Raw genomic sequence first — 13694 nt, 5'->3', positions numbered from 1 at the left:
AGTTCTCTCTTTATTTTTTTTTAACTGTATTTTATTATGTTGTTACAATAGTCCCAACTTTTTCCCCTTTGCAACCCTCTTCCCAGTATCCCCCTTCCCTCCAGCCATCCCATCCCTCTTAGTTCATGTCCATGGGTCATGCATATAAGTTTTTTGGCTTCACCTTTTCCCATATTATTCTTAACTTCCTCCTGTCTATTGTGTACCAACTGATTATGCTTCTTAATCCCTGCACCATTTCCCCATTTCTTCCCCTCTCCCTTCCCAGCTGATAACCCTCCAAGTGATCCCCATACCTATGATTCTGTTCCTATTCTGGTTTTCTTAATTGGATTTTGTTTCTATTTTTTAGATTCAGTTGTTGATAGTTGTGAGTTTGTTGTCATTTTAGTGTTCATGGTTTTTTTTAATATGCTTTATTGATTATGCTGTTAGTTGTCCCAATTTATTTTCCCTTTGTTCCCCTCCACCCAGTGGACCCCTCCCTCCAGTTGTCCCCCCCCTTTTAGTCCATGCCCATTGGTTGTGCATATAGTTCTTCTCAACATTTTCCTGTCTACTCCACTCCCTCCTACTATGCTTCTTAATTCCTATACCATCTCCCTCTCTTTCTCCCCTTGCCCCTCCCCATTGATCTCCCCCAAAATGTTCCCCATACCTAGCATTCTTTTCCCACTCTAGTTGCCTACTTAGTCTGCCTTTGTTTCAATTCCCTAGCTTCTTTTGTTGGTCGTTGTGATACAGTTTTCATCTTAATGTTCATAGTTTTGATCCTCTTTCTCCTAAACAAGTCCCTTTAACATTTCATATAACAGTGGTTTGGATCTGATGAACTCCTTCAGTTTTACTTAGTCCTGGAAGCACTTTCTCTGCCCTTCTAATTCTGAATGACAGCTTTGCTGGAGAGAGTAATCATGGTTGGAGGTTTTGGTTTTCATTATTCTGAATATTTCTTGCCAGTCCCTTCTTGCCTGCAGAGCTTCTGTTGAGAAATCAGCTGATAGTCCTATTGGGACCCCTTTGTATGTAATTCTCTTCTTCTTTCTTGCTGCTTTTAAGATTCTCTCTTTCACCTTAATTTTTGACATTTTGATTATAATGTGTCTTGGTGTGGTTCTCCCTGGGTCCAGTTTTTTTGGAACTCTCCGTGCTTTCTGGACCTGTAAGTCTATTTCCTTCCCCAAGTTAGGGAAGTTCTGCTTCATTATTTTTTCACATAACTTTTCAATTTCTAGTTCTTCTTCTTCTTCACCTTCTGGAACCCTGTGATTCGGATGTTGGCCCACTTATAGCTGTCAGATAAGTTTCTGCGCCTCTCCTCATTTTCCTCACTTTCTGTTTCCTCTTTCTGCACTAGTTGACTGTTCCTTCCCTATGTTCCGATTTGTTGATTTGATCCCTGGTTTTCTTTCCCTCACCACTGGTTTCATATCTGTTTTTATTCATTTCAGTAGGACTAGCCTTCACTCCTTTCCTGTCTTGTTTAAGATCTGCTGTTAGATCTGTAAGCATTCATATAACCAAAGCTCTGAACTGTGCCTCAGAAAGAATTCCTATCTGCTGAGCCATTAGATTAGATATTTGCTGTCTGGTCAGCTGCATGATTGGGATCTCTGTCATGATCTGTGCCATCCTGACAGTTTTGTGTTTACCTTTTCTTCCTGGGCAGGGCTGTCACACTTCCTACGCTATAGGGGGTGGAGTCCCATGCACTCGTCACTACCGGGTGACCCTTCTCACCATGCTGTGGCATTTTGTGTGTGGGGGTGGGGGTCCAGGATGGATTCCTGCCGTTCACTCTCCACTGAGAGACCGGGAGCCTCATTCTCTATCCCCACGCCCTCCGAGGCAATGGGGCTCTGCCTTCCCTAGCACTGGAATCGCAAGCTGACGGGTTTGGTCTGCAGCCGGGGGTGCTCCCCAGGTGCTTCTCATCTCCCCTTAAATACAGGTGTCTGTGCTTACTGCTGTCTCGCCGAAATCACTGCAGCCACCCCCGCCAGCACAGCTTGACCTCTCCACCCTGGCTTTGCCCCTCCTACACGTCCGGACAAGCACCACTTCTTTATAACTTCATACATTGGACTTCCATGTAGTTTTATTTTCTGGAACTCCTGGTTATTTCTGGTTTTGAGGTAGTTGTATTCTTTTTTAGTTGTGGAGGGAGATGGAGCGTGTCAGTCTAGGCCTCAGTCTTTTCCAGAAGTCTTAGTGTTCATAGTTTTGATCTTCTTTTTCTTAAATAAGTCCCTTTAACATTTCATATAATAATGGCTTCGTGATGATGAACTCTTTTAGTTTTACCTTGTCTGGGAAGCACTTTCTCTGCCCTTCCATTCTAAATGATAGCTTTGCTGGATAGAGTAGTCTTGGTTGTAGTTCCTTGCTTTTCATCACTTCTAATACTTCTTGTCAGTCCCTTCTTGCCTGCAAAGTTTCTTTTGAGAAATCAGCTGACAGTCTTATAGGCACCCCTTTGTAAGTACCCTCTGCTTTTCCCTTGCTTTTAAGATTCTCTCTTTATCTTTAACCTTTAGCATTTTAATTATGATGTGTCTTGGTGTGGTCTTCTTTGCATCTGTCATTTGATTCTAAATGACAGCCACACATCTGACTACATTAAATAGGTTTTTTTTCTAATGGCTCCCAAAGTGCATGATTTCAGCATGTCTAAAATAGAACTCATCTTCCCCAATAACCTGCCTTCTGACTTCCTATTTTTGCAAATATATTTATATATTTCAACAGGAATTTTTTTACATTTTATTTTAACTACAGTGGTTTCAGTTATTAGGAGTTGTTTTTGTCAGCTAACATGGGCTAACAACCAATCATCACATGATTGCTGGGGTCCAGGGGAATTCATTCCAACTTCCAAACAGTTTATTTGTAAAAGAATGTAGCCCACATGGGAAAAGAAATCTTCCCTATTTCCCCAACTTAACTGCAGATATTCTCTCTTAATATTATATTTTATTGTTTATGCTATTACAGTTGTTCCAATTTTCTCCTTTGCCCTCCTCTACCCAGACCCCCACCCCCACTCCTTCAGGCAATCCCTACATCATTGTCTATGTCCATGTGTCATGCATATATGTTCTTTGGCTACCATATTCCCTATGCTGCACTCTATATCCCCATGACCATTACGTAAATCCAATTAGTTTTTAATTTCTTCACCTTTTTTTGCCCATTCCTCCAACACCTCTCCCATCTGCAACCATCAAAACATTCTCTGTATCTATGATTCTGTTTCTGTTCTGCTTTGTCATTTGTTTTGTTTTTTAATCGTTGGTAGATATGTATTTTTGCCATTTTATTGTTTATATTTTTTATCTTCTTCTTAAAAGAGACCCTTTAACATTTCATATAATATTGGTTTGTTGGTGATGAATTCCTTATATATTTTTTTCTTGTCTTGGAAGCTCTTTATCTGTCCTTTGATTCTAAGTGATAGCTTTGCTGGGTAGAGCAATTTTGGTTATAAGCCCTTGCTTTTCATGACTTTGAATATTTCTTGCCAATCCCTTCTAGCCTGCAGTTTCTTTTGAGAAATCAGCTGATAGTCTTATGGGAACTCCCCTCAAGGTAACTATCTGCTTTTCTCTTGCTGCTTTTAATATTCTCTCTTTGTCTTTAACCTTTGGCATTTTAATTATGACATGTCTTGGTGAGGGCCTCTTTGAGTTCATCTTGCTTAGGACTCTGTGCTTCCTGGACTTATATATTTCCTTCACCAAGTTAGGGAAGTTTTCTGTCATTATTTTTTGAAATAGGTTTTCAATTTCTTATTCATTTTTTTCTACTTACAACACCCCCACGATGTGACTGCTGGTATGCTTGAAGTTGTCCCAGAGTCTCCTTACACTATCCTCATTTTGAGGGATGTTTTTTGCTTCCTTAATTTCCAAGTTGCTGATTTGACTCTTGTATTTCATCTACTCTACTATTTATTCCCTGTAAATTGTTCTTCATTTCAATCAGTGTATCCATAATTTATGCTATTGAAGTCCTTAGTAAGGTCATTGAGCATCTTTATAATCAGTTTAGAACTCTACTTCTTTTTTTTTTTTTAATTAATTAATTAATTTGTTTTATTTTATTTTTTTTAGAGAGGGGGGAAAGGAGAAAGAGAGGGGAGAGAAACATCACTGTGTGGTTGCCTCTCACTTGCGCCTCCAACTGGGGACCTGACATGCAACCTAGTCATGTGCCCTGACTGGGAATCAAACCAGCTACACTTGGCTTGCAGGCCGACGCTCAATCCACTGAACCACAGCAGCCAGGGCTTTAGAACTCTACTTCTTATAGATTTCTTGTCTCCATTTTGTCTAGTTCTTTTTATGAAGTTTTGTTCTTTTCTTTCACTTGGGACATGTTTCTTTGTATCCTCATTTTGGCAGCCTCCCTGTGTTTGTTTTTATGTATTAGGTAGAGCTGCTACATCTCCCATGCATGGTAAAGTAGCCTAATGTATATATAGTAGGAGTCCTGTAGGCTCCAGTGGCACAGCCTCCTCTACCAACCAAGCTGGGTATTTGAGGTGTGCCCACCATGTGGACCATGTACCCCCTCCTCTTGTAGTTGAGCCTTGATTGCTGTTGGCACATCCAAGGTCAGCCACCACTTGTGTTCTGGCCAGGGCCACCTGGCATAAGCTACAAAGCAATCTGCAGATAGCTGCTATTTGTGCTGGGATTGTCAGTGCCAAGGTGAGGCCAAGCTGTGAACCAAGGCATCCTGTTGCTATTGCCGATCCTGGGACCACTTAGCAAGAGGTGTGGGGCTTGCTGAGGCCAGATGTTGCTTGTTTGAGAGATTTTTAGGAAAATGTGAAGCATGAGCCAAGACAAGCCATATATATGGAAAAGCCACTGGAAACAGCTTGTGTGGGCCCAAAATTCTAGTGGGGGAAGGCATCAGGGAATCACCAGGGTAGAGCAAACAGTGTGATTCAGGTTGATGGAGTTTCAGATATGGCTCCCACCTTCCAGCTCTGTGGGAAGAGGACTCAGAAAAGGAAAAATGGCCTCTGACAGCACTTCTGTCTGGGAGAAAGCTACACACCCAGCTCTCACCCTGCTGCCAGACAATTTAGTTCCTCTCCATATGTCTCTCATGCCTTTCAAGCTTCTGCTCTTGCACTGAAGCTCAGACGGAATAAGTCTGAGTAAGCCTATTCACAAGCCCTTTAGGAGGAACTGCCTGGAATTTGTTTGCCTTTGTTGATAAACACTTATCCATTTCTCTGCACTTCTCCATGGCCATATGTTCAGCAGTTCTGGACAGTAACAGACCAAAGAGTTGGAGGCTTATAGGCCCAATGACAATATTGTAGTTGACAGAGCTTCTAACTCTCTGATTCTCTTGCCTATAGTATGACATCGCTGGACACTCTGGAGATGGCTATGACATTCCTCTAGTGCCAATTAACAAAATCCCCAAGGACAATAAGCAAAGACTAGAAATTCTGAAGGTAAAGTCATTCAATTACCTCTGTATTGTGAAAACGTCTACCAGATTAGGCAGTGTATTTTCTGGTCACTGAAGAAGTAAAAAAAATGGCTACTTGAGTTTTAAAAGTAAAATGCCAAAGAGATTGTTTTGGAACATTTCCTGTTTCTAACAAAAGTCTTAACCACATACAAATATTACTGTGTGGTTTTGTCACTCCATGGTGCTGTTAAACAGAACTCACTCTGAGACTTCTCATTCATGTGTAATAATTGACATTTGTGCGTTCTCATGGTCAATAAAAAAAATCATCATGTTTGTTAAAAAAGGCTTTCCTCACCCAAGATTTTTGTGCAATATCTGTTACCCGCAGACAATGCACGCCCACGCTCAGTTCTGCATGAGTGGGGACCACACATTAGAGGGGACTGAACACGCCATCCGGGAAATCATCAACGAAGAAGCTGACGAGTACTTCGTCATCGTCCTGAGTGACGCAAATCTGTCACGATATGGAATACATCCTGCCAAGTTTGCCCAAATCCTGACAAGCAACCCTCAAGTAAATGCTTTTGCCATTTTTATTGGATCTTTGGGTGATCAAGCAACCAGGTAAGTGTTACCTCAGGATATAGCAAAGGGCAGGTATTAAGATACTTGAGTCCCTGCACACACACCATTTCACGGGCTTAGCATTTTGAGGGACAGTGGGGAAGACAGAGGGAAATAGAAACTAGAGTCGCTCCCCTGATGGAGCTGATAGTCTAATTGAGAGGATATGATGTTCTAGCTTATGTTTGGATGACCAATGATCATTTTAAATTAATTACTTTTCAGTTTATATTTAAACTTACCAACATTAAAATAAATAGCAAATTTATTTGTCCACTAGTAAGTTAAACAGCATCTTATACATTTTGAATTTTACATCTAGGTCCCAAGTTCAGTTCTAATCAGTTCATGTTAAATTACACTCAAAGTAGCAAATATCTACTATTTTCCTAGCATAAGAGATTATGTGTGTCTATATAATATATATAGATATATGCAAACATATAAATAATATATAATTCACGTCTACGTATACACATACATTTATATAGAGACACATACATACACATATATATGAAATATATGTCTATATATATATATATATATGTCAACACGGGAGGAGACAGATATCATGTCACTCCCGAGTCGGACTGCACAGCCATTCTCGGCGGTGCAGATAGACTCTTAAGAAGCTACACCATCGTCTCTCGAGACGGACGGCTGCCGACGACGATATGTCTATATATCTCTATATATCTATCTATAGATAAATAGATCTATATCTCCCTTACTGGGGAGAAAAGACAGGTGATACATTTAGAGACAATGTAAGATTGTTAATATAGTAAGATACTATATTAAATATACTGAATGTTCAATAGAGAAATTTATGACCAGATGATAAATACCATTGTGGATGATCTGAAAGTAGAGGTCTGGAAACACTTTCAGTGACTTAAACACACTGACATTTCTCTTTTTCTATTACAAACAGAAAGGGCTCATGCTTTTTATCTGCTTAAAGTACTTGTAAGAAGAGAAAATATATCTACTCCCACACCAAACAATAATTCCTGCCTAAAATTTAAAAGGTCACATTCCGTTTTATTATTCCATCTCTTTCACCTGTTGTACTTTGGTTTAGAGTCCTGTATAGACTAGGAAATGTTTTAGTGCCCAAAGTGCTGTCATTTTTTTCTCTTTCTATTCCTTTCTCCAAGCTGCAGGATTGCAGAGTATGGTTAAGAACAGACTTAATATCCTGTAATTACAGTCACTTTATTACTTTGCATTTTTCTCGGTTTTGTGTGTTAGCCTTTTCTAGAACTTCGGTGTCCTCGAACACAAACCATGACTTTTCTACCCAGATTTTCTTCATGACCAGTCGAGTGTTAAGCAGACAGCAAGCTCAGCAAATACTGGTTGAGCTGAAATAGCTATTTTGTCTTTCTAGTGAACAGATCCTGTTTGAATACTTAAGAAAGCACAATAATACCCTTGTGGTTTCCTAGGGAAATGATCCAACATCCACTGGCAAAAGATATGTTGCAGAATTAGCTGGTCTACTGGGCATGCCAAATGTATGATACTACACAGGATGGTTGACTTTTATTAAATGTCATTTGAAAACCAAACTTTGTTGGCACAGTGGAAGGAGGAGTTCTTTTGACAAGAATTGTATCTTGCACTTTTATTGCCTTCAAAAATGGCCCTTTGTTCCAAATGATAAATTGATATTTTAAAAAATTATCATAAGCCTGTCTAACTTCAGTGCCATCAAAGCAGCAATTGCATAAGTCAGTTTGCATTTCACATTGTGTGATGTGGGGCAGAAAGAGGGAGGGCACAGAGAAAGAGAGGATAACACTTGGGATTTGGCTGGGCAACATTTTTTTTTAAGTATATTTTATTGATTATATTGTTACAATAGTTCCAATTTTTTCCCCTTTGCTCCCCTCTACCCAGCACCCCTCCTCCCCCAGCAATCCCCCCCCCAAGTCCATGCCCGTAGGTCATACATACAAGCTCTCCTGTCTCACCCTTTCATATATTCTTCTTTTTTTTTAATAAATAATTAATTAACTAATTATTTTAACAATAAAAAATAACAATCCCTCCCTCTCAGACTTAAGACCCTTTATAATCTTATAAAGGACAATGGTCAAAGGTCTCGAGCTCCTCTAGCCGCTTCAAGCTGGACATGGTTGTCGTCCTACCTACTCTTGGGTCCAGAAATCCCTAGTAAGAGTGGGGGTGTGGAGGCGGGGGTGACCTTCCCACATGGGGAAGGATCATGCAGACTCCAGGTCAGTTGGCTGTCCCCAGACAATGGCATGCTTGGTTTAACAGGCTGGCATCCTTGTTGTATTCTGGGGGCAACAGATTTGGCAACAGGGTTAAAAGACATCATTCAGTCCATAACCCCTAGATGACAAAAGGCAGGTATTAATTTTTCAACACTTGGGGTTTGGCTGAGCAACACTTAAAAAAATACTTTTAATTGAGTTTTAGAGAAAGGGAGCAGGGGAGAGAGGGAGAAATATCAATTTGTTGTTCCACTTATTTATGCATTCATTGGTTGATTCTTGTACGTGCCCTGAGGGAGGATCAAACCCACAAACTTGGGGTATTGGGATGATGCTCTAACCAACTGAGCTACCCAGCCAGGGCCTAGGCGAGTAACATTTTTTGAGGCTTGTGTTCTAAGGCAGGCAAGGCGCTTAGAAGTACAGTGTGAGGCCAACACATTCACTGGCCCAGATGAGCTAATCTCAGATTGGTTCCTAAGGCTCTGTTCTGTCAAGAGAATATAAAATACCAGAAAATAACAGTAATAAAAGGGAGAAAATTTTTTCAAATTCACTGATTTTCTCACTGGAAAGCCCTTTCCTTCAAGTCCCTGCTTTCAATGTGCTTTCCCTGTTCTTCCAAACCTTTCATTGCCTAGCGATAGCCCATTCAGTTGCAAGCAGGGGCAAGGTATTAGGAAAGTAAAAACCTTCCTTTCCTAGGAAACCACTTGGATGCTGTGGTTTGTGGGGGCAGGAGGTGGAAGGGGAGCCTCAATTTGCAATGGTAATTTTCTTTCCCTTTCCATCCTGGCAGGCTTCAGAGAACTTTACCAGCTGGCCGGTCTTTCGTTGCCATGGATACCAAGGACATCCCTCAGATTTTACAACAGATATTTACTTCCACCATGTTGTCCGGTATTTAAGAAGTGCCCTTCATCGCCCTGATTCCCGAGATTTGCAAGAAGATGGGAATAAAGAGTACTGTGAAGAAAAGAGGACATAGTCAAGTGAACCCATGCAATGACCTGGATGATTCTGACATTTCTGGCTCTTCCTACACTTGGCAGTAATCAGAATTCAGAAAAATATCCAGGAAGAGGCTTGTACAATGGAAATCTACAACTATTGATAGCTTTACAAATAATTAGAGGAAGCAAGTTAACCTGCATTTTATTAAAGGTAGGGGTTAAAGGAAGGTGGTTTGATAACCACCGTTTCCAAAAATAGAATACCTAGCTTTTGCCTTAACACATCATCTGGTCACCTAAGATAACAAAAGTGACTCCAGCAAACTAAGCCCCTGATGCCACATTCTGACATTCAGTACAAGTCTGTACAACCCACCCAACCTGTTTCTGTACAATAATTACTTTAATTTTCTCCCCCACTCTGTGTTGCCCAACAATGACGTTATAGTAGTAAGTCCACTGAAAAGCCCTAACAGCAGTATTATTTTTATAAAAGGTTGGGTTTTCTCAGTAATTCCATTTTCTTGGCCAAACCAAAAGGAATCAAAAGATCCTTGGATTACCTCCTTTCCCACGTGACTTTTAAAAGTTTCTCGAAATAATAAAGAGCAAATGTTCTTTCTCTATGCTGCCGGGAGAGGAAGGATAAAGGATGTCTGGCTTTGAGTTTCCTGTTTCTTCTTGTTCTTCTGGTGCTTCTCAAAAGTTTCACACTACTCCCTTTTGATTTCCAAAATGCAGTGCTCAAAATAACAAGTGCTTATGTTTTTACCTAAAGCAAAATAAAAACAAGTCAGTATGTTTGAGCTGAATGATAACTAGAAATTTATTTAGCTGTTAAAAATACTCTTTTCAAGCCTCATTCTTGTTCTTTCAAAGTGTACCTTACTCCCACCCCATCTTGGGCTGACCTTTATTTATCAATAGGCTCAATGTCACTTTGTTTAAAATCAAATGCTTCAGCAGAACTGAGTCTCACGCCAACCATAGAATAAAATGTTCCTTTTTGCCTGGATCAGTGTGGCTCAGTTGGTTGGAGCATCATTCCATAGACTGAGTGGTCCCAGGTTCAATCCCCAGACAGGGCACACACCTAGGTTGTGGGTTCAATCCGCAGTTGGGGCACGGGTCAGAAGGCAAACAGTCCATGTTCCTCTCTCACATCAGTGTCTCTCTCTCTCCCTCTGAAAGCAATGAAAAATGTCCTCAGGTGAGGATAAAATTAATAATAAATAAACAAGTAAATAAATAAATAAAAAGTTCTTCTTCACCATTGATGGCAAAGCCAGGAACGCTGGGGGCACCAATGTGTGCGTGCCTTTTTATGATAAGTTGGAAAAACTAGTCTTGTTAATAATATTACCTTATTCACTCATATATATATATAATTTCACTACTATATATATATATATATAGTACTACTATATACATATATAGTAATGAAATTATACAGATCCATTTCATTTTAATGAATTAGAGGAAATGAAAAGGTAAAACCCATTTGTTTCACCACCCCATCTCCCTATCAGCTGTCAAAGAAATAAAAGCCCAGTCAGGGCATATGACTAGGTTGCATGTCAGGCCCCCAGTTGGGGGTGCAAGTGAGAGGCAACCACACAGTGATGTTTCTCTTCCCTCTCTTTCTCCTTTCCCCTCTCTCTAAAAATAAATAAACAAGCAAACAAATTAATTAATTAATTTAAAAAAAAAAGAAATAAAAGCAATTGGATATCCAATATAGTATTACCCAGTGAGTTTGCATGGCGTGTTCTCGTTTTTCTGATCTGCTTGCTCTGTGTGTTGAATCATCCAATGATGGAAACAAATGCAATCCAATAAGTACCTTTAAAAATGTAATTACATTAATAACAAGAATAATAACAACAGCAGCTAACATTACTTACTGTGCACCAGGTGTGCTTAGCTATTTCATATATTATTGCATTCAATCCTCCCAACATTGCATACAAAATACGTACTTTTTACCTCGTTTTACAGATAAGGAAATTGAGGCTCCAAAAATTTTAGTCACTCTTCCGAGATTCCCAGTGTTAGGCTATTGACTATTCATTATGCTAATACAACCCTCAGTTTGCAAATAAGGAACCTGAGGCTTAGAGAAGTCCAAGGAAATAGAGCAAGCTCACTGTCAGCAGGGGCAGAGCTGGGCTCTCTGCTACTGGCTCTCATGCCCCTTCGTTCTTGCAAGCTTGGACAGCAAGCTCTTGGTGCCGGCCCAGTTTCTCTCGTAAACGAACCACGGAGCTCTCTCCCCTTCTTGGACCTCAGAAACTGTGTATATCCTGGCACTCAGAGCAAGGTGTGGGGACCAAGGACATGGGACACTGCTGCAGGGACATTTCTAACCACTCCTTCCTGGACACAACAGCAAACTGAGCATGTCCCCATCCAAGCAGCAGCTTAAGCCCCAGGGGTGCCCCTCCACCAAAAGGTCACAGCCCCCAAAGCCTTTAGAAGTCCAACCCAAGAGAGACAGAACAGCCAGTTAACAAATCTTCCCCATGTGTAACTACCTGAGTGAGCAGAAGCCTTTTTTTTTTTTAACACAGAAAGAATGTTCTCAAGTAATTTAATTTACTCTTCCCCACTGGCCGGACATCCTTTGCAATTGTTATTTTAAAAACATATATAACTCCTCCTGGCTTTTCTGATTTGCAAAAGGGAAGGATGACAGGGGACAGGAGTGGAGAATGAGAAAATGAAGGGTTTTATTTTCAGTTCTTTTAATACCTAAGAAGTGTGTGCCTTTATTATTAAATGCACTTAATTACGGGCCACTCCAAGCTGTTCCCAGGCCCTTCTGAGGGCCAAGACATTATAATAAATGCATTGTGTGCCTCAGGGGGTTTCCATTGAAAGGCGTCTAACCCTGTCTTGCGTCTGTGGTGAGCCCCTGTAGTGCTGAGAAGGTTCATTGTTACCCTTGAGCAGCCAGGAGGAATGAATTCTGTGAATGTGGCAGTACATGGTGTGTGCTCCCCCTGGGACCCTTGTGTGCCCCAGCAAATGACCTCATCACACGGGGCAGCTCCAGCAGCCACAAAAAGTGGATCTGAGCAGGAGTACTTGAGCCCATCACATGTTTGGAATGAATCATTTAATTCTTTACACCCTTTCCTGTGAGCTGTCAGCGGAGGAGAAATCCATCAATGCCAGCAAGACTTTCTCTAAACAAATTCTAGGGCTTTGAAAGCCCTTTAGAAGTGGTTTTCTGTAGACAGCATTGTCAGTATTCCTGAAAGGTCAGCTGCAAAGGCTACAACCCTTCCTCCACCTGGCTCCTTCCTGTGCCTGTCAGATCAGCCAAAATTAAATTTCTCAGTGAACAGAGCAGAGAGGTACGAGACTAGGGAAAGGAGAGGACTAGTCATTTATTTGTTGTGTTACTTTCTAATTTGTTTCTCACAATTACAATTATGAGATATTCCACAAATTCTTAGTTGGTGTCTCCTAACTGGACAATTTTTTCTGGAATTGCATCTCAGAAATAGTCAAATGTCCACTTGTATTTAGTATATGGTACATACCTTTTTCATATTAAGAAATAAAATGTGCACGTTTTAGCAATTACTCCAACCAGTAACACATGTGGCTTTATAAAGCACTTAGATGAAAAGTCTCATTTACTATAGTTTCTGGTCAGGGCTGTGCCATAAAGTCCTTGCCTGCTACCTTGCCTTCCCCTTTTCTCAGAGACTGGCTGGGAGGACAGTCCAGCATGTACTGTAATGGAAAGGCACCAGAGCTGCTGTTTTGTATGGGGAGAATTTTTAAACCCAGGATAGAATTAGGCAGTAGAAAGGAAGTTCTACATGCTGCTCAGCTATTACTACCTGTGCAGACTTGGGCTAATCACTCTGGGTCTCAATTGCTCAATTTTAAAAGCTGGACAAAGTGATCTGTAACCAAAGTTCCATGTTCCCATATCTCACACAGTAAATTGACTTTGCCCCTCATTGTCTTATAAGAACCACATCATTTCAGAGTATTTTTGTCTCCAGAACCCCACACACACATATTAGCCCCTATTGTACAGAGGATCTTGGCATCTGTATCAATTGCCTTAACAAAAACTGTTACTGACTGAATATGCATTCTGAAAGTTACATAATCGTCATTAGACTTGGAAAAGAGGATACCTATTTCTATGGGTTATTTCTGACCATTGTCTTTTACTCGACACTTCGCCTTAAAATAAAACTCTGTATCTGCTGTTCTGCGCAGTGGGATCAAAAAGGATGAGTAATTGGAAAACTACTGTGTGCCGAGAGCTGACCTTTGTGCCACGGCTGAACAATGTGCAATTGTGTGTGTGGTGGTTGTTTTTTTTTTTTTTTTTTTTAATTGAAAAATCCTGTAAACAAAAAATCTCCAGAGGGGGGAAATGCTTGCCAGGCAGACCTCTCAA

At 40.6% G+C, this 13694-nt stretch overlaps 1 protein-coding gene across 1 annotated transcript in view; it reads left to right on the top strand.

Moving 5' to 3' along the window:
- The window catches only part of VWA8 (von Willebrand factor A domain containing 8), a 432115-nt gene extending 421835 nt beyond the window's left edge, over window positions 1-10280 (top strand). Inside the window, exons 43-45 of the mRNA XM_090258845.1 lie at window positions 5378-5476; window positions 5828-6066; window positions 9112-10280. Of these exons, the coding sequence (XP_090114971.1) occupies window positions 5378-5476; window positions 5828-6066; window positions 9112-9220 (447 nt within the window). The 3' untranslated portion in view covers window positions 9221-10280. The remainder of the gene's footprint in view (window positions 1-5377; window positions 5477-5827; window positions 6067-9111) is intronic.
- Window positions 10281-13694: the final 3414 nt, after the last annotated feature.

This window comes from Furipterus horrens, unplaced genomic scaffold (genome assembly GCF_987537825.1).
Source record: "Furipterus horrens unplaced genomic scaffold, mFurHor1.1.pri manual_scaffold_12, whole genome shotgun sequence".
NCBI classification, from domain to species: Eukaryota; Metazoa; Chordata; class Mammalia; order Chiroptera; family Furipteridae; genus Furipterus; species Furipterus horrens.
The sequence above is the reverse complement of the archived record's forward strand: the minus strand, read 5'-3'. Positions and strand labels throughout refer to the sequence as shown.